At 41.9% G+C, this 27,601-nt stretch overlaps 1 protein-coding gene across 2 annotated transcripts in view; it reads left to right on the top strand.

The window, feature by feature from the left end:
• Positions 1-27,601, top strand: part of OLFM2 (olfactomedin 2) — a 270,986-nt gene that overhangs the window by 155,996 nt on the left and 87,389 nt on the right. For both annotated transcript variants that reach the window (XM_075858947.1, XM_075858948.1), the window contains exon 2: positions 23,067-23,216. In XM_075858947.1, the coding sequence (XP_075715062.1) occupies positions 23,067-23,216 (150 nt within the window). The remainder of the gene's footprint in view (positions 1-23,066; positions 23,217-27,601) is intronic.

Here is a 27,601-nt window from a genome sequence, read left to right as displayed (position 1 = left end):
TAGTATAAAGGTAGCAGAGCTGAATTTGTCCTTTACATCTTTAGGGTGGCATGGTTGATGTAAGGGGATAACTGACTGAGTTAAGGAAATGGTTTGGTTATACACTCTATTGGCTACTCCCACCAGTAAAAAGCTCTGAAGCCAACAGAATTGTTAACGCAGCTCTGGACTCTAATACAGACTGACAGGGCTTATTCACATGACAGGTTTAATCGGCTGCTTTTTAACGGCTGTCACACGGCTGCATCAAAATCAATGCATGTCTATGGGGCTATTCACCTGGCCGTTTTTTTTAACAGACCGTGTGAACGGCCCGTGGAAAAATGGGACATGTCCAATTTTTGCCCGTTTTCCCGGATTCCTCAATAGACTCAAGTCTATGAGGGATCCGTGAAAACGGGTCACGTACAGGTGCAAATTGAATGTGAAAAACAGACTTTTTTACGCCCGATTTGACACCCGTTTGTGTGAATACAGTGGGGCTCATGTATTGAGCCAGAAATGGGGTATAAAATCCACTGGCTGAAGCCATCACATTGGTTTTCCTCTAGCTCAGGTCACGAAGACACATCTAGGTAAGCATGTGTGGCAGACGTACTAGTGCAGGTGCGTTCCAGGTATGCAGTTCGTCCGTCATGGCAGATTCGTGCAGATTTAGATGGCTTTCAGGTGTGTGGTACACTCCTTCTACATATATATATATATATATATATATTTATATATATATACATATATTTATTTATTTATATGCCCCCCGTTTTATTATATTTACCTCCTGACGAAGCTGCTGGCCAGCACTTTTTTGCTATAGTCATACTTATTATGTAATGCATGTTGGATATATATATATATATATATATATATATATATATATATACACTATCATTTTGATTGGCTCCCTGTCTTTTTTTTGTATCTTTGGTCCTCCTTCCAACTTTTTGGCCCCATCAGAGTGTCTCTCCATATTTTATATTTTGTGATGTATTTATTTCCAATAAAATGTAATTTTGTATTTTCGTATACATATTGTTCTGTGGTTATTCCTGCTCTCTTTTTGGTGGGTTATCGTATAGATTCTATGAATTCCACGCCCTGACTTATGAAGGTATAATATAGCTTGTATAAAAAATATAGTCAGCATAACCAAAAAATGCACATTTTTATGTAAGAAAAATGATATCTAAAAATTATTTTAAAATACACCCCGAAATGCAATAAACAAGGTCTCACACAGCAACGCCAGCAAAAAAAAGAACAAACTTATACCCCTCAGAATGCAGTGAGGAAAAAACGGAAAAATGACCTGCATCTTTAAGGGGTTAAATGGGAGAAATGCTGTTAGTGGCTTATAGATCTTTCTCTAATCTCTCAGCAAGATATTAAAGTGGCATACTCGACTCGCCTTACTAACCTTGATAAGTGACACTCAGACGTTGCCCAATAAGAAAACCCTTCCCCTTTGGTACATTTCCTTGCCTATGTTTTAACCTTATTTGTGCCATTTTAGTAAAACCGGCTCGTTTATACAAAAACCCCAAATGACACTTCTTGGGTCGTCGGTTACATTACAGGTAGAGGTAACGAAGCGACTTTCTTACGGTCACTAATAATTGGTTACATGAAGCCATAGGCGGAGTTTTATGAAGAACGGTTTGTGAAACAGGAGAACTTTCGAGAGTGGTTAAATGAAGCGCAGTTCTCTCTCCCATGGTTATACGGCTGCGTCCTCACAGTGATGGATGAGGTGCAGGATGAGGGAGGGGGAATATTATGAAGGGAACCATTACGATTCCAAACTCGTTATCTCATTATAAGTTAAATCTTCCTCGGGCTGCAGCACTGAATTCATCAGTAGCGCTCATTAGGAGGCGAGCATTTATCATGAGGAGGGAGCGCAGTAGACAGATTGCTACGAGTGTCTCATAGTGATGGATAGCTGTGTGATTGTCACTCACAATTATATATAGCGGTGTGTGATAATGGTATGTCATGGTGACGTCTCCATGCTTGGTATACACAGAGCACTAGGTTTGTTATTGAGTCCCGTGGTTTACAGAATGTGTCCATGTAAAATAACAGATTTGAAAATCCCATGGTGGGAAAACGTGTTCTGCTCATTATCATTGATGCGAAGGTGAGGATTGGATAATCAGGCTGCTGTGCTGGTTTTATTAAAGAGAAATTCCTGCCGATCCTACCCGCAGCAGTTACCTAACGGGAATCTATCACCGCCACAAACCTCTTAAAATTAGACAGCTGGAACTGTCAACTGAAATGCCCTCTATATGTTTAGATTGGCCTATTGACCTTACAGCAGTCCCTTGGGGACTAATCAGAGACAGTCCTTGCTTCAAACATGTCTATGGAGTGAGGAAATGTTGACACATAGTCTTCATAAGCCATCTATACACATAAGATAATTGTCAGTCAAATTCTCATTAGTCAGACCTCTCGCCCCACTCTAGTCCCTCTTTTAAAATCCATCATGCCCGATCCTTGCTTCCACCGGTAGCACACATCTGGTTGCCTCCATTTATATTAGATTTTTCGTAGATCTATATAATGTACTGTACATAACCAGCTTTTGACTAGCCAATAGGGCTTACCTACTTCTCATATTGAGTGAATTTTTTTCTTTCAAAGTCCCCAGTCCTTTAGTAGGTGCAATCGCACCCAACTATTGACTGTATATAGGGCACCTTTAAAGAGGCCTCTCTGGTAAGAGATTCCCTTTAACAACTCCATTGGGAGCACAGAGTGGATTCTGCTTCTTTATTCCCCATACAACAGTGAAAGGTAAGAGAGTAGGAGACATTTTAATTCAGTTCTTAGCTGCAAATCAACATGGTAAAAAAAATCCAGTCCATGTAGTAGAAAGTTCTATACTAGGGAAGTGAATGGGTTCAACATGATAAGTCCGGTTTTAGGTGGCCATAATATAGCAGCAAGATATGGACCTCACGCGGTCCTACTGAACTACACTTCTTAGTAATCTAATTTCGGCTCAGGAGTTCCATGAAGTGTCCAGCAATTATGGCCATTTTAGGACCGCCCAGAAAACGGCCTTTATTTTTCAGTCCTCAAATTTAGTGGCTTCCAAGCTCCTGAATTTAGTGTATATACAGGAGGAGAGAGAATTCTCAGCGAAACACTGGTGGATCAGGTTTGCTTCATAGGTATGAGGGGATGTTATGGTAATACAAGTTCTATTTGCAATTCCCTATCGGTTGACCTGAAATCTAAATGTGGTAACATAGAAGAGCTGTATTAGCCATTTGTACGATACTATGAATATATGAAATATATGCTTTGATGTCATTCCAAATAAACAAGATGAGCAATTATGATTTGTGCTTCTGCAATGAGTTTGCTTATTTGTCATATTATCCTTAAAGGGGTTCTACACCTAAATGCATTGTTCGAAAATCTGATTAAAGGGGATGTCTCATGAAGATAACCCAAGTCCATAATTGGGCATTTGGACGTCCCAGAGGGCAGTCTTTTGCTAGGAACCCCCACTATAAGCGGAGGGCCTTCCTGGCAGACTCGAACCCTCCATATATTACTGATGAGGAGCAACTAAATTGAAGGAGTGCTGTCTACAGATGGGTGTCCCTGGTGTGGTGAATAACCTCAATCATTTTTTAAGGTCCTATAAGGGGATTAAACATTACAGGGTAGCTATCTGCTGTATAGGTGGCTATAGAGAGCTTTCTTCCATCTGGAGGAGAGCTGTTTTGCACACATTATCCTATGAAGCATTGCCCTAAAAACTCAAAGACCAGCTGGATCTCTGCAAGGAGAGTCACTACCTTTCGGAAGTCATGGACAGCCATTCATCAGGATGTTCTCCATGTAACACTACATTTCCACAGCAGTGGCTTCTCAGGGGTGCTAGAAGCGGGACTCATGGTTATCAGCTTATTACTGCAGCATCTCTAATTAGAAAGAGGTTTTCTGTGATGACACCCCTTTAAGCAATCTCAGGTAGGGACTGATATGACTGCGACTCAGTGGCGTAACTACCGCCATAGCGGCTGCTACGGGGCCCACGTTTAAGGGGCTGTCCAGGCAGGGAGTGGTTTTTCATACTGATGATCTATGCACAGAAAAGTTAATCGGTATATGATCGGTGGAGGTCCAACACCCAATTCCGGCTGTCTCCGGCACCTGAGGTTTTGCATTGGTCAGTGTTGGATGCAGATAGCTCCGATCACTGTGTAGCGGCCGTGCTGCAACACTTTAGCTCTGCTCCTATTCCTGTGGATAGGACATCAGTATGAAAAACCGTCCCATGCCCACAGTACACCTTTAAAACAATGTCCATCCACTTCTGAGCTAAACAATCAAGTCTGACAGTCTGGTTGCTAGGGATACACTACCTAACAACCACAATCTTTTGCAGTGGGTTACCAGGCAGCAAATTCCAAGCAACCAGATTACTCAGGTTTTAAACCTCAAGGTAAAATTGGCACTGAACTGATGCCACAGAAGATGCTTGGCAGGACTTAAACCATGTTCTTTCTCATCGCTTACTGCCATATTAACCATATTCATATAAAAATGGGTTAAGTAATATTTACTTATTACTATAATCAGACGAATTAGAGTGATCTGTGAAAATTTGTTTCGCCAATGTGCAAATTTCCTATTACCGAGCTGTACTTCCAACGGAGATGACGGAGGCTGTAATAAGAATCTGTATTACAGCGTTTCAGTCTCCATTGTCTCTTATGAGATAAACACAGCTCCAAAATAGCAAATTTGCCTATCGATGAAATCATCACTCACATCATCTGACGTTGATTTTGACTCACTGTTGTGCACATGAATAGAGCCTTCAGACTATTCTGTCTTCTCTTTGGATCATAGGGTCTTCTAATGGCATATTCATGATTTCTGTGATGGTAGCCATTCATCATGAAGATGCCCGCTTCTACTTTCCCTTTGGCTCTTCTAATCGTAACTAGCTTTTCCAATGAATCGTGTCTTCTCGTTACATGTCCAAAGAAAGATAAAGTTTGTCTAGGTTGAAGGCTCGGATTGATTTTGTTAAGGATCTTCTTGCTTGATTTCCTTGACATTCACAGTATTCTGAAAGTGTTTACCAACACTAAAGTTCAAAGACTTCACTTTCCTATTTGAATCTTTAACATCCATTAAGAACCACAGATAAAGTACCACAGCCTGGACCCATTATATTTGAAAGTCTTTCATCTTTGCTCTACCTAGTGCCAGTTTATGTCAAACTTCTTGACTGATAGATCCGATGTTCTTAATAATTGATCTAAGAAGGCAAATGTTTTCTGTTATATACTTTTTCATCAATGAGTGTATTGTTATATTTACTGGAGATGATGATGTTTCTTTTACCATTCCTGAAGTATTTTCCATCAGTTCTGGTTGTCTGGTGTAGAAAAACTATTTTAAAATCCCCATTAGAGAACTGTCAGTGAATAGTGGTGAGTCCCCCTGTTCAGTACCCACATTGCAATGTATTCCATGTAATACTCCATTTTTCCTGTGGGGGCACTGGAGGAGAATTGAACACTTTCTGTAAGATTTCCCAACAGATTACAGCTGGGGAAGGGGATTATTAGAAGGACACTTTTTTTTCACAGAAAAAAGGACAACGCTTTTGAACCTACAATTTCAATAGTATTGTGATAGTTTGCTGCCTTGTCTATATAGAACTAATTTTATTTTCTATATTCTGTCATGAACATGACTTGTTGATCAATGGTGAGATTCCTCATACGAAAGCAAGGATCTTATATACATCCATTTTCCTTTGGATCGGCTATCAGTGTATAATCGGCCCACCAATCAGCAGGGAGCCGCGATCCATTAACTGCAGTACCCGGCCCTGAAACTTCCATATGAGTTTGTCTGTTCTTAGGCCCTGTTCATACGGCAGATATTGCACGGCCGATCCTGCTGCAACATTCGCCGCAGAATTATTCCTAACGTCGGCAGGAAGAGTCCTTCTCCCAGGGCCGGCTCCAGGTTTATGTGGGCCCTTGGGCGACACAGACTTAGTAGGCCCCTTAGCGGGGAACTCACGGCGGTAGTAAAATGGCAGAAAACGTCACTTTGTGCCCCCATATAGACGTTAGGCCCTGTTTATGCCGCCATATAGAAGTTAGGCCCCCAGTTTGTACACCCCATAAATTTAGTGCCACACAGTCCCCCTTCCTGGTAGTGCCACACAGGCCCCTTTCCCAGGTAGTGCCACATAGCCCCCACCTCCCAGGTACTGCCACACAGCCCCCACCTCCCAGGTACTGCCACACAGCCCCCACCTCCCAGGTAGCGCCACACAACCCCCACCTCCCAGGTAGCGCTACACAGTCCCCTCCTTCCTGGTAGTGCCACACAGCCCCTTTCTCCCTGGTAGTGCCATACAGCCCCGCTCCATGGTAGTGCCACACAGCCCCCCTCCCTGGTAGTACCACACAGCCTCCCTGTAGGAGTGGAATCCCCAGCCACAGCATTGGCAATGCTCTGGCTTGGGATTCCGGTTCAGTGGAAAGCTCTGCAATCACTGTCCATATATGGACATTGATGTTAGGGGGCTTCCCCAGAGATGGAGTCCCAGTGCAGAGCCACTTGTAGCGCTCTGCCTGGGACTCCTTTTCTCCCTCTGACATCACTGTCCATATATGGACATTGATTTCAGGGGCTTCCCCAGAGACAGAGTCCCGGAGCAGAGCCGCTAGCGCTCTGCCTGGGACTCCTTCTTTCCCTCTGACATCACTGTCCATATATGGACAGTGATGTCAAGGGCTTCCCCAGAGACGGAGTCCTGGAGCAGAGCCACTAGCACTCTGGATGGGACGCCTTCTCTCCTCCTAACATCATTGTCCATATTTGAACAGTGATGTCAGGGGCTTCCCCAGAGACGGAGTCCCGGACTCCTTCTCTCTCTCTGACATCACTGATGGAGTCCCGGAGCAGAGGCGCTAGCGCTCTGCCTGAGACTCCTTCTCTCCTCTCGACATCACTGTTCATATTTCAATGGGAGGTTCGCGCGGAATCCGCCTGAAGGTCGAGCAGGACGCTTCTATTTCCCGCTAGCTGAAATAAATGGGAGGTAGAATTTTGCAGCAGAAAAAATTCTGCAGTATCAGGCACAGCCACACTCGTTTGGACGCTGCTTAGTCAGGTAATGCAGTAAAGGGGCCACAGCACTCCATTGAGAGCAGATTCCCCTGCATGCTGCTGATTGGTAGACCCCACATTGATGGCCTTTTCTAAAAATAGGCTATCCATATAATATAATGGAAAACCTCTTTAAAATTTGGCTTGACCTTACTTGTATCTTGTATGATTTGCCCATTGACGTCTTTCAGCTTATTCTGTGCTCTCCAGCTGATTTCTTTGATTCATTTGCTAGGACATGGCAACCAACTTTCTCCTCAACACTACAACCTATATCCTAAAGGTAACAACACATAACATAACATACCAACACATTACATTCCTTAATAAAGCTGTATTTTTCTATTGTTCTGCACTAGATATTTTGAGATTTCACATATATAGTAGCTCCAGTTTTTATAGTATAGCATCTAGTGGAAAAACTCCAAAAAAACAGGAGATGGGACTCTGAGGGGCAATAAGGGCCCATACACGTAGATGTATTATGAATCCTTAACATGAAGCAGTAAGAATACTATTGGGGCATATTCTACCCCTGATTGTATATGGAATGTATATGGTTGAAAACAAATATGGTATGTTTCATGCTGTATTATACGGATGTAGCAATTATTCTAGGGGAGAACACAGTCCCTCACAGGGGCACAGTGAATGCTTACAGACTCATAATATGGACCTGTAAGGTATAGTTTGGTCTGGTTATGTATTTATGGGGAGGCTAATTTTGGGTCTTTATTTAGGGGGATTCTGGTTTAAGGTCTTTATTTAAGGGGAGTCTGGTCTTATGTCTTTATCTAGAGGGAGTCTGGTCTGAGGTCTTTATTTAGGGGAAGTCTGGTCTTAGGACTTTAATTAAGGAGGGTCTGGTCTGGGGTCTTTAGGGGGAGTCTGGTCTGCTTGAATGGTATGTCAGCCTGAAAACGCAGGATAGTTACCTTACAAAGGGCTGTGGCCTGCAAAAAGAGGTGCGGTCTGCAAAAGGGGCGTGAATTACGTAAAAAAATAATAATACGTTCGTACCGGAATCTCCCTGAAGACCAGTTCCAAAATTTGGGAAGTATGCCCTCCTTCATGACATCCATATACCCTGATACAGCATATGGACAGGAGTTGTGGTTATCAATAGAGTTCCACTAAAAGACTAGGAATGGCCGAGAAGGACTTGTCAAGGAGAACCCTTTGCCGTTCTAGGGCTCAGGCCCCTGTATGGTGAAGGGACAATAGGAGACAGAATACAGCCAGAAAAATGACCATCAGGCCATTTCCAATAGTGTCAATCGCCGAATTGTTAATCAGACTACTGTAGATTATTGTCTGTGCTTCGGGGAATCGGCAGCAGGTGGATATTTTGTCTTATTCTATGTAGTCTGTTCTACAAGAGTAGTTACGTGGCATAGACAGCAGCTGTGTGGGAGTGATAAGATCATAGCAGAGATCTTTGTGTTATAATAATATAGCTTTTCGCCTGTTGACTCCCACTATCATAATATTTTAGTCTGCCTTATCTCCGTCATTGTATCCCAGTTCTTCACGTTGACTATATCAGTCATTTCCTCTGCCGTCTTTATCTGACGATCAGCACTAGATGTATCTCTTATTCATGCTTCATATTATCAATCAGTATCTCTCATATTCAGATGCCAGTGGTCTCACCCCTTAGGCCCTTCTTTGCCAGTCTCCATGGTTACGCTCAGGCTTCATTGACGCTCTCTCTCCGAGACAGTGGGGGGTTAGCGAGGAGATTGGTCATGAGGGATTCCACAAGGGAGTCCGTCAGGTGTACAAAGCCGAGCATCACCGAGAGGAAGCCGGACAGAGAGATGAAGAAAGAGACAGCTCGTTTGATGGATAGAGACAGGCTCAGAAAGGCAAGAGGGAAAAAGAATGTTCTAGAAAGTCGACTTCAAATATGGATAAATAAAGAAATAGGAGACGAGCCATAGAAGGGAAATCCTCTGGAGAAGAGATCTCTGCGATGGAGAAACAAAGCAATTTAGAATTTGATGAAAGAACTCTGGTCGATGCCAAGATCACGACTTTGTGTATTGCTGTTTGCCTATAAAGTGTCTACGCTTAAAATGAAAGGGGATGTCCAAGGTTTGGACAATTCCCCTAAATAGAGGAAAGTCAGTAAGGCCTCCTTTACGCACACTTTTTGTGCAGCGTTTTTGGTCCAAAAAAACCTTTTTGGGTGATGTTTTATTCAAAATAGTATGCTTTACTATCTCTGTTTATTTTAGGTGGCATTTTTTTCCTTTGAAAATCAGTGATCATGTGATGCAATGATTCCTCTTTGCAAAACAGACTTTTTTCGGGTAAAAAATACACGCAAGAAACGCCATAAAATAATATAACACACAATGACACTTGCGTTTCTTAAAAGAGGAAAAAAACAAACTATGGAGGTCTATGGGATAAAAATGCCACTAAATGTTGCAAAAAAATGCCACAGCCAGACTTGCTGCGATTTTGGAAGAACCTCAATGACCAAAAAAAAACACAAGTTAAAATTAAAAAACACAAGTTAAAATTAAAAAAGCCACCTAAAAAAATTCCATGTTTGTAGAGTGTTTTATATTTCCCCATTGACTTTGAGCTAACACCTTTTGAGCTAACATCTGGCCGCAAAAACGGCAGGAAAAACGCCACAAAAAATGGGGCGTTTTTCCTAAAAACGCTATTTGCGATTCCAACCTAAAGTAAAACAAATATCCATCCATCCATCCATCCATCTATCTATAATATATATACCTACTGTATAGAATTTTCCTCCTGACATGCACCGGATTTTTCACATCTTAGGACTAAGTGATGTTGCGTCCATGAGGTCACATGGTTGTTTCGTCCAATTGATGCCGAAGGTCATTATATTGCACAGTGACCTGGAAAGTTCAGGAATTTTCCACCAGTGTGAAGTCTTTTTATATTCTAGTCAGTCATTTCTGGGTTATTTTCAACTACAACAGGGATATCAGATGCTGGGTGATCACCTCGAATTGCCTCCATCAGGATGCTTATAGCCATTTCGGAGAGCTTGAATGCAATATACATCTGGATTGCTTTACAGGATTACATTTCCACTTCTACTGTTTGGCGTTGTCGTGTCAGTCTTCACTGTGGTTTTGGAATTCTGCTCTTGAACACAAAAAAATATCAAGCTGACCAATGCCTTAGGTTCCTTCCCCCCAGGTAGGGGTGTTACAGTGCAAAACAATTCAATAAACATAACATAAAGGAACACTTCAGGCAAAACTGACATGATGTGCTATGCCTATTGAAGGGCATAAGGGGGCGGTGCAGGACATAGGAATTAAAATAAACACTACAGCGAGAATCCATGTGTCATGCACCCCCCCCCCCTTCAGGCTGTTCAGAACACCTCGAGTCAGTTTGCCAGTCGTGTTCCTTTAACCATACAATTTATGAGGCTGAAACCTATTGGTGTCTGCTGTAAGGCTATGTTCAGACCTGTCAGATTTGCCATAGGCAAATCCAACATATATTTACTGGAGGATACGCGGCAGAAATCTGAAGGCTTATCTCGGATTTCTGTTGTGGATGTGCAGTTTGATGTGCCGTGGATCTGCCCGAGGATTGGCGTCATTCGATGGGGTTAACCCGCGTGTGTAAAACAACAGCTTTTCCATGCGAAAGAAGTAACATGCTTCCAACTCTCACACGTTTCTTTTTTCCATTCCGTGGAAAAATATCTGTGTGGAAATTTTCCACAGCATGTGAACAGGTTTGCGGAATTTCCTTTCACCTGCGCGGGGTGCGGATAGTCATCGCATTTGACACGGATCTCGGTGCGGGTTTTAATAGTCTTATTATTATAATTATTGCTAAAGGTTAGCAAATAGATTCTACACAAATCAAATTTGGTCCGAACCTCCAAAAGCTTTTGGATTCGGGCATATACGGAACTTTTGGGGGTCGTGACACACGGACCGTGGTAAAATGGCGGCCGTCATTTTACAGATTAGAAAAAGATTCACATAACCTTGGACGGGTTTCGCCACAATGCTTTGCAGGCAGCCAGCTCTACTCTTAATTCGGATCAGATCGGACATCCGATTCGATTGAAGCAGACCCGAAATAAATTTTGGTAAATTTGCTCATCTCAAATTACTACAGTAAAATTCCTTTCAACCACTTCTAGTTGGGAAGTGAACTATCCCATTTTCTGGATTACTGGACAGTCCTAGAAATGTACTTACTTGGTTATATGGGGTCAGTCTGGTTTTGTGGGATTCTAAAATATTTTGCAGGTATTTGCAAATATATCAGACATTCTTGACAATCAGATGCCAGATTAAAGGAATTTGTTTTTAAAATAATATTTGTAATCAGCATTGATATAAACTATTACTGTAAAGTCCTAGACAGGGAACATGTGTGGCCTTGAAAATGCATCGGATGTTGTTGAAATGCTGCTTTAAAGCCTGTGAGTTATGGCGGCAATCACCGTTACCTCTCTTCTAGTTACAGATGACAGATCCAGATTTATATAATCATAGAGTACGCCAGCAGTGAAAAGTAGAGGGTGCAGCACTTTCTTCCAGCCATTGAACCCAGACAGACTAATAATACCGCTATCAGTATCATTCTCCGTGCACGGGGGACCTGGATCTGGACTACACTCAGCAGTTTTTGTTTTTCACCAGACAGTCTACACTTTCTACTCTTCGATTGGGACTAATTGTTTTGCATTTGCTTTTTATTTGGGTAATTTGAGAGTCTCAGAAGAATTTGTTCAATTGATTAGACTTTGTTTAGATTTCAAAAATGGCCGTTTTAGGGTTTGCAAAATTGGCATTTTTATTTGTTTACACTGATTTACAAAATAGTAATGGCCAGTTGTGAGGGTATACAGGAGTCACATTCCGGATCTGAGGGCCAGCTTCAGGTGTATGTTGCCCCCTGCAGGCTAGAGTCACAGTGGGGCTCATGTATAGCTCTACGGAAGTTTCACAGGCTTAGAGCATGTTTACTCAGATTACAGGGGCAGTCATACCATATGTACAAACTATACAGTCGCATAGTGGCCCTGTAGGCAAGGGGGCTGAGTGCTAGCTTAAAAATAAATAAAAATAGGGCTCCCTACTGTCAATTAGAGCCGATGTAAGGGCCTACACTCATTCCAATTCATGCCTCACAATTACTGGTGGATTAGCACACTGGTGAGGGATTTTCTGAAAAGTCATGAATGAGGTGGTCTATGGCTAGCACCCTGTTATTAGCAGTTGAAAAACAAGATGCCCATTTACAGTTCTTGCACAGGTGCCTTCTGTTGTTAGTGTCTATCCAGCCAGATCAACATGGCCTCACTGAAGCCCAGTTCCGGTTTGGCCTCAATGGGTCCAAAGGCTGCTCTATTCCAAAAAAAGAGGAGTCTTAAGGTTCATCGTGGTGGGGGTTCCAGGAGCTTTGAGCTACAGTTTTGGAAAATGCATAATACATACCATACAGGTGGTCCTTGTGGTTAAGCTAAGCAGGGAGGGTAGGCTGGCATCTTAGAATGGACCCTACCAGTGGCGTAATGATCGCAGTCAGAGGTGGTGAGACCAGTTCCAGGGAGTAAGGACGCCTGCAAGGGGCCCTTTCCCAGATCCCCTCAGTCTGCCACATGAGGCCCCGGCAGTCAAGGTCTGTTCCACAGCACATGCATGGCCCTAAAGCCGGTCAGGGTCAGGACGTTGTGTTCTTTGTCACATATAACGTGCATCGCTGTAAAGGATCTGCCAGGCACAGCTTCGGGGTTAACTCCCATAGGTAATCAGTCTGCACCTGAATCTACGTCTCTGAGACTGACTCCATCTTCCACCACTCAGGATGGCAGGCTTAGGAGTGGGAGAGCCTATCGCAGCCTGGCCAGACGGAGCTAGCTCCCGCCGTCTGTCTATTTATACCTGCCTTTCCTGTTCCTCCTTTGCTTGTGATTCTTCTCGTGTGGTTTCCTGGCCCAGCTACAGCTCCTGACTATTTGATCCTGCTCCATACCGACCCTGGCTTACTGACTACTCTCCTGCTCTGCGTTTGGTACCTCGTGCTCTCCTGGTTTGACTTGGCTCGTTCACCACTCTGGTTGCTCACGGTGTTGCCGTGGGCAACTGCCCCTTTCCCTTTGCTTTGTATTCCCTTGTATGTTTGTCTCGTGCACTTACTGAGCGTAGGGATCGCCGCCCAGTTGTACCCCGTCGCCTAGGGCGGGTCGTTGCAAGTAGGCAGGGACAGTGTGGCGGGTAGATTAGGGCTCACTTGTCCGTTTCCCTACCCCCGTCGTTACAATCGCATATGATTTTGCTTGTGCCATAACACAGCCTGATGTGGCAGCCTGAGAGGATCTGGTGTGGCCCTCCTGCGGACAAGAAAAGATGGAAGCGGTGAATAAGAATGTTTATGTCCCCCATGCTTGGTACACCCCTTGACCCTACAACCTTCACAGTGGCCAGTTAGCAGTATAATAAGAGAACACAAGGAACAGAAATGGGACCAGCACAATATTCATGCCAGTCTTCAGCTCCTCTATAGGAGGAATAAAAATAATTTTACAATATATAATTTCTAGCAAAACCTCTTCATTTTAAGGTGTTCTGTTAGATTGTAAGACTAAGACTATAAAAAAAAGACAGTATCCAACTGGCGCCCAACCACAAATGTCATAACGCATGAGGACACGTCCGAATGTCGGCAAAACGTTTCTGTTGATGCCAACAATATGGCTGATTACTCTCTCCTTTATGCTCTATACGTACCCCCAACTCTGAGTAACTTTGGCCATGTTTTCATATGTGCACTGTTCTACAGTACTGGTGACTTGGTCTTGAATTTTTCTAGTACAGGAATGGTAAGTAGAGATGAGTGAATTTAATTTGGTTTGAATTTCCCAAAACTTTTGGATTTGGTGAATTCCGAAAACTCTTGTGGTTTGTGGAGCACAAATCTTGGAAAATGACAGCTTCTTCTACCCATATGTATTGCTCACTTTGACATTCTGGCTTGAAAGGGGTTGGATTTATCTTGGAAACAGTCCTACAAGACATCAGAGAGTCAGACGTGAGTTTTACAGGGCAATCGGGGCACATTTTCATTCAAATTTATTCGGACGCAATTGAATCAAATTAGCTATTCAACGAATTGGACTGGAAGCTAATTTTAGGGAAATTCACACTATTTAACCTCTAATGGTAAAAAAAGGTAACACCAGAGCATTATAAGGTTCTGTTCACAGTATTCTTAATGGAGCCATGACTGGTTCCCAACAAAGCCTGATGGATGCCGTTGACTAATAATGGGTCCTGCCATGTTTCTGATGATACTGGTTTCTAATTACATGGTCGGAGTGGCAGCGGGAACAGAGAAGGTAGAACGGAGTTTAGGGGGCCTCGTGCTAGACATAGGTGTTGGACCCACATCTATCTGACATTTATGGCATATCCTTTAATATCAAGGTGCTCACATATCATCTGGTGTGCTGAAATTTCCCACAAAAGTGTGCAGATATATTGCCGACATCACACCGGGTTGTAAGTCAATAATGTTCGTTGTTTTAAAGAAAAACTCTATCTTTAATTAACATTAGCAATATAAACCTAAAATAGAAAATCCAGCACATCTGTGATATATACCATCATTTAATTTTTAGCTACTTTTAGTACAGTAAAATAAATCCCATGTTGCTTCCTGGAAACTGTGAACAAGCTGCTGTTGATGGATCAAATTATGCTTTTTATGTGTCTGTATTAAAAATACATTTAGTGCAGACACTTTTGAGGTTCAGCAGATCCTGGGCACCAAAAAAGTGAGAGGAAAGACCTTTTAATCGGTGGATTGGAGGGGGTTTGGTCCTGAAGAAAGGTCTTGGGAGCCAGAGGAGAACCTCAATGCGCCTACTCTTCTGAAGAAGTTTCTCTCTCGCTCTGGTCCCAAGAAGAGGGGGCATAAGAGGAGGGATACTGTAATGTCCGTGGCTGCGGGCTGTCAGTTCCTGTTCCTTGCATTCCATACCATACTGGTCAAGCACTGTGCTGTGCCAAAGTCGTGTCGTGGTGTATTTCACATCTGACCTGCTTCACCTTGCCTGACGTCTACCTGCTGCCTAGTCAAAGCCAAGCCTGCCCTGGTGCTTTCTGAGCTGCCACAGGTACCTATACGAACTATAGACATTCACCTGGGCCCTGTTGGCCAGCTGCCTTACCGCCAAGGCGGTATGGCCCAGTGGGTCCACAGACCCTTCGTGACAGTGTATACCTCGATAATACGCTATCCAATGGAGCAGGCCACGTTTATTTTGACATGGATTCCATATGAATTCATAAGAAAAAAAAACCTCCATGTTTCACCTTATATAGAAATAGAGTATGAGCCCATAGATTTCTACGTGAAACCTGGATCCGTAAAAAGGCTGCGTGCACGAGCCCTAAAAAAAATTGGTCCTAAAATTTTACCATTAGTTTGAACCCAATACAAATTAATAGGATCCATCAACAGATTTGTAGGCATTCATTATTTATATATAAAACGCATATAAAAAGAACATAAATAAAACACTATATAAGTGACGTGTAATCTGTAGCATAATCCCATTGTTGGCTTTTGCTGTAACTCTTGATAATTTGTTCTTTTTTAGCCCGACTCCCTCTTGTTTTCCAATCCTGCTAATGGATATGAGAGAGGGAAGACTGCGCATTCAGCACTTTGCTCTCGGCACAGTTTTAGTGTGTGCAGAACAAGGCTGTTTATAAGATGGATCTCCCAGCTGGTTGGGTTACATATAAAGAGAGCTGTGTAAATCACAGTAAGATTTCTAGATGAGCTTTGCAACTTGAATGTTCTGTGGTCTTAACTCTCTGACTGCAATGTGTGTGCATTCAAAAGAAAATGTCCGTAATTGTCTATTTCCTTCTGTGAGTTACTCCCAGCGGGTTTAAGGGAAAGTCTCATAAAAAACAATATTTATTAGTAGATTTATACTTATTTAATTCAGCTATTTTTTATAAAGATATTTTTTAAAGATGTTTGATTTGTTTTATTTTCATTTGTATGAATATATTGAAAATAAATAGTGCAGTTTTCACACTGGCCACTAGAGTGTACACTATAGACTGTAATTACAGTTTTCTGCATCTCACTTTTCAGCTTTGCTGTGAAGATTTAGGCAAAGTCAGCTCTTATTATCACTAGAGCACCAGGGATTTTAGTCTAGGGGAAGTCACAAACCACCAACCTACGCTTTAACCATTCCTACTGCCTTTACAAATAAATACACTTACAACAATGTATTATTTTATGGGCGGGGATCGGTTAAAAACTTTTATTGAAATGGATACATTGACAAAGCAACTTACCCCTAGGATTGTATACCCCCCCCCCCTAACAGGTTACTTGGTGGTAACTGTGACTTAACAACTGAATGAACATTAACCAAAATCTCCATCAACAATAGGTAAACCCAATTACACTGAGCCCTTAGCTTTTTTTTCCCTGCCTAATTTTTTTTATAGCATTGTAACAAAATGAAACAGCCAAAGAAAGGGCCATGACAGTGGTAAGCTTTCCTCAAGGGGGATCCAGGCGAAAGAGAACCCCCACAAATGCCCGGAACCTACAGTAGGTGGGGTGAGGCCACCTGACCTCACCTCAACCAATGAGTGTAGGCCTCCTCTCTCACCTGGATTAGTAAGTGCCCCGCAAGGCGTGTAGCAATATGAGGTGCAGAGGTAGCAGTCGCACACGTTTCCAAAGGTTACTCTGCCACATAAGCATAAGAAGACACCAGTATTATAAATTGCACAATGTAGGCGGAAACCCTGTTAAAACTTTTTCATTGGAGCCCATAAGTTTAAAATTCTGCCTCTGTGCCCAAGGAACCAACAATATACACTATTCACTCAGATGTGGTTCTTTATCCCCCCCATTCCTGAGCTTTGGAGGAGCAATAAGCCATATCTTTTTCGAACTTGTTTAAGTCTATGGACGTATATTTGTCAATTTGCTGCAATTCATTTTAGCTTTCATAAAGCACACACACCCTGCTAGACTGTCTTTACAGACAATACAGGAAGGAAGTTTGTTCCTCCAATATGGCCGCCCTGAGGAAGTTTTTAAAAATAAAACATAAATAGCTACAGCATTTAAAAAAAACAGAACAAACACATGATTTCTTTTTCACTGACTTTAGGTACTATTACTCGGCCCAATACAGGCCGTTCAACGAGTGCCGTTTAACGAGATAGCTTGTTGATCACCGCTCAATTGCTCTTTTCACAAAGAGCAATGATTGCTTATGTTTGGGAACGAGCGCTTGTTACTCCGATCATTCGTCCAAATACATTTTTCATCATGTCGGTAGCACATCCTGTTTACACAGGGAGATGTGCTGCCGACAACAATAATAATTGGTGCTGCATAAAAGAGCATATCAGCCAATGAACGAGCGTTTGCTGATCGTTGCCCTGTTTACACAGGGCAATGATCGGGAATGATCGTTCATACGAATGCTCATTTGCCTGATCATTGGCCCGTGTAATAGGGCCTTTACATCGAATTAACGAGGCCGAAATGAAATACATTAAACATTCCCTGGAATTGTGTGTGGTGATCTCACTGCTCTCTCTGTACCCTTTTATCTATACCCTTTTCGATTCCCTCTCTCCCCGTTGCTTTTTATTATTCATTTTGCATTCATGTACAACAAACTCAGGGGAAAACAATTTTGATTAAATTAACAAGTCAATAAATGTCTGCTCTCAAGTCTGCAGGAACTTACATTTTTGACTTTGGCTTCTCTAATGGACATTTGTACTTTAAAGAAGCGGAACATTTGATCTCTTGTGTAATAAGATCTAAACATGTCCAATTTTCCGATACATGCCGCTTAAAAAATTGCGCTGTTCTTCAGAGACTTTAATATTGATATTTATTTCCATGAAGTGGTTTCTATTTACCGTCAACAAAAAATTTTAAAGATATAAAATAGCGGAAAATGCCTCGCTTCAGTAATGCCGGAAGCTGATGTGAGTGGTGTGCGTCAGGGTGTATGACCTACACCATGGCATAAATATGGCACTAAGAGTGCATTAGGGATAATTTATTGCTGCATTTAAGTTCAATCTTGCGTTGTATAATCCGTTATTCTGATCCGTTTTTAGGCCAGAAGGATAATTTCGCACTAGCGTTAGTATACGTTTATTTCTCTTCCGTCAGAGGAAGAGAGGATTGAAAGATTAAACGGAAAGCAACGGTTCCGTTAGAATTACCATTGATTTCAATGGTAATTCTTTTGTTTAAGTTGCTGTCCTTTTGTCTCCGTTCTCTAGGTTTTTTGTTTTTTTTTACGAAAATAAAAGTGCAGTCTGCAGAAGTTTTGTTTCAGAGAAAAAACCCAGAGAACAGAGACAAACGGAAATCAACTGCAACAAAAAATTACCATTGAAATCAATGGTAGTTCTAACGGAATAAATTGCTTATGTTTCGGTCCTCTCCTTCTCTGCCATGTCGGTCCGTGAGATACGGACCCTATGTAGGCCGTATTTCCTGTACCGAACACAGTTCAGGGAACCGGACTAGCATCGTAGTCATTCATGATGCAGTGATGCCTTCCTGCGGGAATACTGTCTCATTCTGTAGCCATGTTTTCAGTAGAGGACAGAATTCCCAGTCTGGCTCTCTGAACTGTGTTCGGTCCGGCATACAGTCCGTATCTTACAGATCTGAATGTGGCCGTGTGAAGCAGGCCTTAATGTGCTAGCATGACAGAATCTGTATTTTCCGTTTTATGCAGTGGAAAATAAGGGGAAAAAAATTACAATTTCCTTAATTTTTTCCCTTTTGTAATTTTACATAATTACTTTTACCGGACAAATTTATGTCACAAAATAATCCCTGTCCTCTCTTATGTATAACAATTCCAGATATGTGAACTTTGCTTCACCCACATTATTGCTGTAACGCCGTAGAACAAATGTTTAGCGTATTTTGTAATCGGAAAAGCTAAACATTTCAGCTCCCTGTCATTTCAGGAGGATCGAGCTAACACGGTGTCAGCCTGATCTCTTTAATGGCAGAGCACCAGGCAGCGCGATCTGCCATTAAACAAGATCACATCTATTTGCGTCGCTGCAGCAAAGTAAATATTGAGATTGACCACATGAGAGGGTTAATAAGAGAGCCACCATGATTCCCATGGACCTGCTACGGGAACTGACAATTTTGCAGGGGGAAGTTGCGTGGTTGCTCGTTCCCTATGCAACACCCGCTACCGGGAAAAAGTAATACTGCATGCGGCCATTTAACTGAACTGCTGTTAATGTAATACATGGATGGATCAGGTTATCCAAAGTGAGAGTCACTGCTTGTCATTGGCTCACCATTTTGGTTTTATAGAGGGGTATCCTTAGCAGATGACCCCTCTGACTTCTAAATAACCAAATAGGGCATATGAAAAGGGGTTGTCGAGATGAGACAATCCCTTAAAAAGACTCAAGGTGACTGCACCTGGAAGAGGAGGTAAATTAAAACAATAATACAAAAAATATAAAGGGGACAAAGCTTAAATGGTATGTCAACCCTATGCAAAAAAACAAACAGTTTTAATCATTAAAAAGAAGGAACTTGGCAAATCTTGTTTAGAAATATCCTATCGTTTTGTGTATACAGCTTTCATACAAATGACTTCTGACTTCCCCCATCTCCTACTGTTTGTCTGGTAAGCATGACGAGGAGAGAAGGTGGAAGGGTGTAATACATATTTGGAGGATCAGACTACACAAAGTTTGTAGTCAAAGTGCAAAGTCTGCCCGTGGTGTAGTACTCAAGTACGATAGAACCTCTAAATTCCCTGCTCTACAATAATTTGGATATAGCAGCATTGGACCTTAAATAAATTGTTCACTTTTAATAATTGTTTTTCATTAAAAAGGTCTCACTACAATAAGCTGATCATAGGGTTTCTCGCAGCAATAAGTTGTAATCTGTGGGGTACTCTGGCAGAAAGTGTTCAATTTCCCTACAGCACCCCCACAGGGGAAGTTGAGTATTACACTGTGCTAATTGCAATGCATAGTCCTCCTGACTAGTAGGTGTTCTTTGTAGCCATTCTGGTTAATACTATTCATGTGTTTGAACATGGGTTTTAGTAACTCCTTTAAAAACAGTTGACAAAACTCTTCTATGCAGACAAAAAACAGAGCGCTCAAAACTGACAGGTGTATGGCCTACGGGCATAGTCATGCCAGTATGCAAGCATGGTCCTGTCACTTAATGTGAGACATTCAGTCAGTTGATCGATAGCAGTGTCAAAAGCAATCAGTCAAGCTACATCGCTGCTAAAGGGGATCTGACTCTTGTGCCCGTTGACTGTATAGGGCAGAAAGCTACTAGGTCCTAAGTCTTCCTCTGCTGAGAATAGGTAGTGCCGCCGGAGACATCTCAGTTCCTATCTCTACTATTAAATTAAATTAAATTAGGGCTTCGTGAGAGGGGCCACGGCCAATGAGATATGGTGGATGGGAGGCTAACATCGTGAATAATATTAATGTGAACACATAAAACAGATTATTGATCCTCATCACTAATGCTGAGCCTATATTTAAAAGTAAATGTTTAGTTACAAATCAATGAGAGAGATTCCCAGTTTCCATTAAATACAACTAAATGCAATGCAGGACAAACATTTTTTAAAGGAACACTATGACATTATTTGAAAAGAACACTATGACATTATTCAAAAGGAACACTATGACATCATTTGAAAGGCACACTATGACATCATACTATATGATCAGGAAAGATCTTTGCTCTAGTGTATTTCATGTTAGAGATATTTAATATAGAGAATTCATATAAAGAATGAGTCTACATAAAGTTGATTCACTATTTAAATACCTTACTTATCTTGTACTGATCTTGAGTTCCAGCCTGTATTATACTCCAGAGCTGCACTCACTATTCTGCCTATAATCATTGGAAACACCCCCAAATAGCATAGCTAAGCTCTTATAATGCAGTGGGACAAAATAAAAACCACTGTTGTTATCTACTTTACAGCGCCAATCAGATTATGTGGGAGATAGGGCACTTATAATCTGACAACAGAGCCTCTTTAAGCCAACATGGCATAATGGGAGATTTTTGCTCTAAAGCCTGCAGAATTGTGAATTCAGCTTTGGACTATAATACAGGTTGTAGCTCCGGATCAGTACAAGATAAGTAATGTAATTTATTTACAAAGCTACTAAACTTTTTGTGCAAATTCTATCTATATAGAAACTTTAAATAGTATTCATAGGTGGACATACACGTTACCGTTACATTTCTGCATCTGTGGGGATCAAAATTAAACTAAAACTCTACTGCAGCTCAAATAATTAAAGAGGTTGTCTGAGGTTAGGAAAACTTGGCTGTTTTTTTTCCAGTAACAGCACCACTCTTGTCCAGTGGCTGTTTTTGGTATTGCAGCTCATACCATTCAAGTTAATTGGCTGCAAAACCAGGTAAAGTCCATAGACATGAGTGGTGCTGTTTCTGGAAGAAAGATCATTGACATATGTCCTGACTCTTATTGTAGAAGACCATATTGTAATAGTGAATACAATAGGAATATACCATTTTTTTTTCTTTTTGACTGTATTTTTTTTAAATAAAACAATCTATCATGGTATTTTAAACAACTATTTAATTTATTTTTTTATTAGAATTTTATCCGCTTACCTGTTATCGATCACACCTAAGTTTATGAACCTAAGACGTCAGTCCCGCTGACCCGACGGATTCGAGCACAATACACAGCTTCTATGTTTCCATAATACATAGAAAATGTATCTCTAAAAGCAATATTTTTAAAATAAAAAACAACTAAAAAGTGTCCCTTAGACTGTTTCCTTATGACATACTTGATCCAACCTTTTATGTATGTTTATTATACGATCCAAATTGTAACCATCGGCGGAGACAATTTTTTATGTTTTCATTATATCTTTCTTGATGTAATGTTTTACCTTGCCCACCCTTTACTCCCTCGCTTCCTTTCTGTATCCCTCCTTTCAACCACTCCCTTCCCTATGATTTTTTGTGAAAATCAAAATAATTTAAAAAAAACAAGAAAAAAAGGTATTCTGGTTTCAGCAAAAAAAACAAAAAAAAAAAGTTGTTTCAAATCCATGATACTTTGTTTTATTAAAAAAAAAAAAAAAAAAAAAAGTTTGCATAGCCTTTAGGGCCGCCGTCTTTTCAGTTGCTGTGACAAAATTCACATTTATTGAATACACACAATATATTCTTGCTTGGCCAGTCTACTGTTATTTGACTCTATGTTGAATGTATAGAATCTGGAAATCTGTAGTGGATGGATGTAAGACCTGGGTTATTTAGCGTTCACATGATGGTATTTATGGTCTTTATGCGTCTTCATATTTTCTTTTTACAATGATTGGGTTTGATGCCAATGGAGGGAAAACCTTTCCAAAAAAGGTTTTCTTTTTATCCTCCGTTGGGATCATCCTGGCCCCAAAAAAGCACTCCAATCCCTTAACCCAATATAAATGTACTTTTTCTAGAGTCAGGGGTTGAGTAAAGGGCTTCCTTTCTAAAGTAACCACTAGAAACAAGAACATTTTTCATTGAAGCTCCAAAATGTGAATCTTGAACCAGGCGACTCAATTTTACCATCTCAAGTAGCCACCACATATACTTCTTACAATTTTTGGATATTTCCGGGCCCTTAATTGGTACCTAAGGAAGTAATTTAGTGACTCTCTGCCATTATTAAGTCATCTGTAAGATGTTAAAGGGTCTTGGTAACAGCTTCCTTTTATTTGGACATTGTTGGAGATCTTCATGCTGTTGTAAATAATTAAGTAAAAAAAAAAAATATCCGTAATGTCATCATTTTCCGTTTTCTTTTTCAGACCCTCTTTCCCGGTCCTGAAGATGGGTGGCAAATTTATACATCAGCGCAAGCCCCCGACGGCAAATGCATCTGCACAGTGGTGGCTCCGGCACAGACCACCTGCTCCAGAGACCCTCGAAGTCGGCAGCTAAGACAGTTGATGGAAAAGGTAATATGATGTGTAATGCTTAATTTCTAATGATAGTGTTGCTAGGTTCCCCCATAAATGATAGCAAATCAGTGGGTGTCTCAGCAACAAGACAACCTGTAATCTTTGGGCAGATTCTTTGGGCAGATTCCGAACAAAAAGGCATTGTAAAAATCAGACAGCCCTTCTAAGGAGTATTTGTCAAAGAGAACCATTGAATCTAAGCTGGGCATTCTTTAATGTAAAACTTTTGGGTGTAGACACTAAATGTCTCCCCAAAAATGACAACACAAAAATACATAGGACCACATGTGGACTCTAAAACAGCCCCCTTACCTCTGACAGCCTTCTTGGCATCTGAATCCCTGCGAGGGCTCACATCTAACTTTTCTAATAACCGTGTACTCCATTAAATATTTTGGAAGCAAGTTATATTGACAAAGAAACATTCTATAAAAAGTTCTTGAGTCTTCCTAAATGGCAGATATACCTAGTTATTCTGTGAAAAATTTCCCTTTACCCAATTGAGGATATCTTGACAGGGTTAACTGTTTATTTGGACACAGCCTGTATGTCAGATGTAGCATCTTCATGGGTTTTAACTGAAGGGCCTGTAAAAATATACTAGATAAATGCTGCTCTAATAAAATATGTTATCCTGACCCCAGAGTAGCATTATTATGGGGGTTGGGGTTAGTAAAGGAAACAGGACTTTTCTTGTTCAGCAACCAAGACCTCTCTTAATCCACCCAGTCGTGCTAAGCTAGAATAATACCACTGTGGGAGTTATATGGGTAGCTAGATTGATTATCTGATAATGCCAATCCAGTCAATCATTTCCAACCAAGAAACCAGTAGTATCATCTAGGGCACTATGGATAAAGTTGGTGGTAATGGATGCCATGTCCTGAATAACTGGACAGATTGTAAATTTCTGCCATTGTATTCTAATAAAAAAAAGCTAAATTTGGGCAAAATAATGACTTCATCAAAATCTTGCCCGTACTAAACCAATGGCCAGGGTGATCTAAATACTGTTCATTAGAATCGGAGGAGCAGCTGTATTTCCCAAACATCATTTATGCAACCAACAGGTAAATGGGGCTGATCTGTAATACCAGACATATCCCATAGGCTTGTTTCTGGGGGAAAATAAGTAAATCTTTTTTTATATAAATTCATACAACTTCTTTAACTTGATATTCACTGGAGCTTAAAATGCTGGAATTGAAAAACTATAAACTAACTGATACTTCTGTTTCTTCTCAAAACGACCATAGTCGTCAGACCAGTTGAAAGGACAACGCCAGTTAAAATTAAAAATTCAGTTTCGGATAAACTTTTTAAGTTGAAGTGATTAGAAGGGGGACTCACTTACTGACTAGTACGGGGTCAAACTGCTGGGTACCCCCTTGATCCTCACAGTTTGCCTAAAACTCCCAAAGGGGCTTCTGCCCCTTTGTTCTCGGGATTGGCTTGGGTCCTAAGGGTTTGATCCCCACCAGTCATGAAGTGATGGTATATCCTAGTAATATGCCATCACTGGTCAAGATGAAAAAAACCTCTTTAATTATCACCCTTGAATCCTATTTTTCTGTGTAGTCTCATCCATAGTTAGGGTTGGCAGGGTTCCTTTTCAATCTTTGGCATCTCTAACATGACTAAAAGACCAGGGAGACCAGAAAATGTAGGGTTCAGAGGTCTGGAGGACATTATTGAACTCTCTAGGCCCTGGGCCAAGAACTGCCCGAATGGGCACCTAGATCGACATAAGGAAAAAAGGGGGTCTTTCAGAAAGTAAGAGTTGGCCAGGAGGTGGCGAAAGCTCTAAAAAGATTTGACAGGTGTTGGCTATTCTTGTTCTGAAAACATATCAGCCTATGGGTTGATATCTCTGATTAGGTTATGGCTGAAATATAGATATACTCTGCATCATTATAAAATACTGCCAGTTCATTCCCAGGGTATAGCAATACTCAGCATAATTATAGAGTGCAGCATGTTTATCACTGCGGGATTGAAATGTTTTCAGACAGTTATAATTGCCAGGTTGACATCTTTAATTCTGCTAATTAAGCCTCGCTAACAGATTTATTTAATGTGGGCATAATGAATTCCCATTAGACGGACCCCATGGAAATACATGGATTATAATGCAGGGAAAAGTGTTATTTATTTCTTTGGGACACCAAACCCCTAGAATCTGTTTACTGAAAGTCGAAAAACATTTGTGTGGGTGCATTATCCTGTTCCACCTTTTTTAGAAATGACAAGTATTAGATATTCAGGATGATATGACGTACACTGTTCAAACAGAATTCCGATGGAGTCTGGCAGCTAGTTTCTTCTTCAGCTAGAGAGCGAGGGTCGATATATAACATATTTACAATGTTAGAGTAGTCAAGGACCACACCTATCTGAGCTCCTTTCTCAATAGCAGAAGTTGTCCCTTTATTTATATACCTTTAATAACATATTAACCAATCAGATAATAAGAACCATAGGAAGCACACGTCCACACTTACCTCTTATACGCTAACGCTTTTCTTCACAGTTAACACTTTAAAAATACATCTGGAATGTCTGATGACGTCATCTATATCCTGTCTTTGAGTAGCTAGAAACTTATCCTTAGAAACAGTATTTAAACTATAACTCCACTGTAATGGTGGGGGGGGGTAGGGAAACGGACAAGTGAGCCCTAATCTACCCGCCACTCTGTCCCTGCCTACTTGCAACGACCCGCCCTAGGCGACGGGGTACAACTGGGCGGCGGTCCCTGCGCTCAGTAAGTGCATGACAAACACGACAAACAAACAAGGGAATACAAGCAAGGGAAATGGGCAGTTGCTCGCGGAAACACCGTGAGCAACAGAGTAGTGAACGAGCCGAGTCAAGCCAGGAGAGTGCGAGGTACAAAGCGAAAAGCAGAAGAGTAGTCGGTAAGCCGGGGTCTGTATGGAGCAGGATCAAAAAGTAGCAGGAGCTGTAGCTGGGCCAGGAAACCTCAAGGAAAGAATTCACAAGCACAGATGGACAGGAAGAGCAGGCTTAAATAGACCGAGGGCGGGAGCTAGCTGAGTCTGGCCAGGTTGCGATAGGCTATCCCACTCCTAAGCCTGCCAGCCTGAGTGGAGGAAGCTGGTGTCTGTCTCAGGGATGTACACTCAGGTGTTGACTGATTAATTCTGGGAGTTAACCCCGAAGCAGTGCCTGGCAGATCCTTTACAGTACCCCCCCTTTTATGAGGGGCCACCGGACCCTTTCTAAGTGGACCTGGCTTACTGGGGAAACGCAGGTGGAACCTCCTGACCAATACCCCAGCGTGAACATCCCGGGCGGGTACCCAAGTCCTCTCCTCGGGCCCGTATCCTCTCCAATGGACCAGGTACTGGAGGGAGCCTTGGACCATCTTGCTGTCCACGATCCTGGCCACCTCAAATTCCACCCCCTCAGGGGTGAGGACGGGAACAGGAGGTTTCCTCGAGGGGGCCAAGGATGGGGAGCAGCGTTTCAGGAGGGAGGCATGAAACACGTTGTGTATACGAAAAGACGGGGGTAACTCCAGCCGGAAAGAGACAGGACTGAGGACCTCAATGACCTTATACGGCCCAATAAACCGGGGAGCAAACTTTTTGGACGGAACCTTGAGACGCAAGTTCCTGGATGACAACCACACCAGATCCCCGACCACAAACAAGGGGTTAGCAGAACGTCTTCTATCGGCCTGAGCCTTCTGTATGCTCTGGGACGCCTCTAGGTTCTTCTGAACCTGGGCCCAGACTGTGCACAGATCCCGATGAACGACCTCCACCTCGGGATTGTTGGAACAACCAGGTGAAACGGAGGAGAACCGTGGATTAAACCCAAAATTACAGAAAAAGGGAGAGACCCCTGACGAGTTACTGACCCGGTTATTAAGGGAAAATTCGGCGAGGGGAATGAAAGAAACCCAATCAAATTGACAGTCAGAGACAAAACATCTTAAGTATTGTTCTAGAGACTGATTAGTCCTCTCCGTTTGGCCATTGGTTTCGGGATGGAAAGCAGAGGAGAAGGACAGATCAATCCCCAACTTATTACAGAAGGCTCTCCAAAACAATGAAACAAATTGTACCCCTCTGTCAGAAACAATATTGACGGGGACCCCATGGAGACGCAGGATGTGTTTGATAAACAAGGTAGCCAACGTCTTGGCGTTGGGTAGTTTCTTGAGGGGCACAAAGTGGCACATTTTACTGAAGCGGTCTACCACCACCCACACCACCGACTTGCCTTGGGATGGAGGCAAATCGGTGATAAAATCCATGGAGATATGTGTCCAAGGTCTCTGGGGAATGGGCAACGAACGCAGTAAGCCCGCTGGTCGGGACCTGGGAGTCTTGGACCTGGCACAAACCTCACAG

This window comes from Rhinoderma darwinii, chromosome 3, assembly GCF_050947455.1.
Source record: "Rhinoderma darwinii isolate aRhiDar2 chromosome 3, aRhiDar2.hap1, whole genome shotgun sequence".
In the NCBI taxonomy this organism is placed as follows: Eukaryota; Metazoa; Chordata; class Amphibia; order Anura; family Rhinodermatidae; genus Rhinoderma; species Rhinoderma darwinii.
The sequence above is the reverse complement of the archived record's forward strand: the minus strand, read 5'-3'. Positions and strand labels throughout refer to the sequence as shown.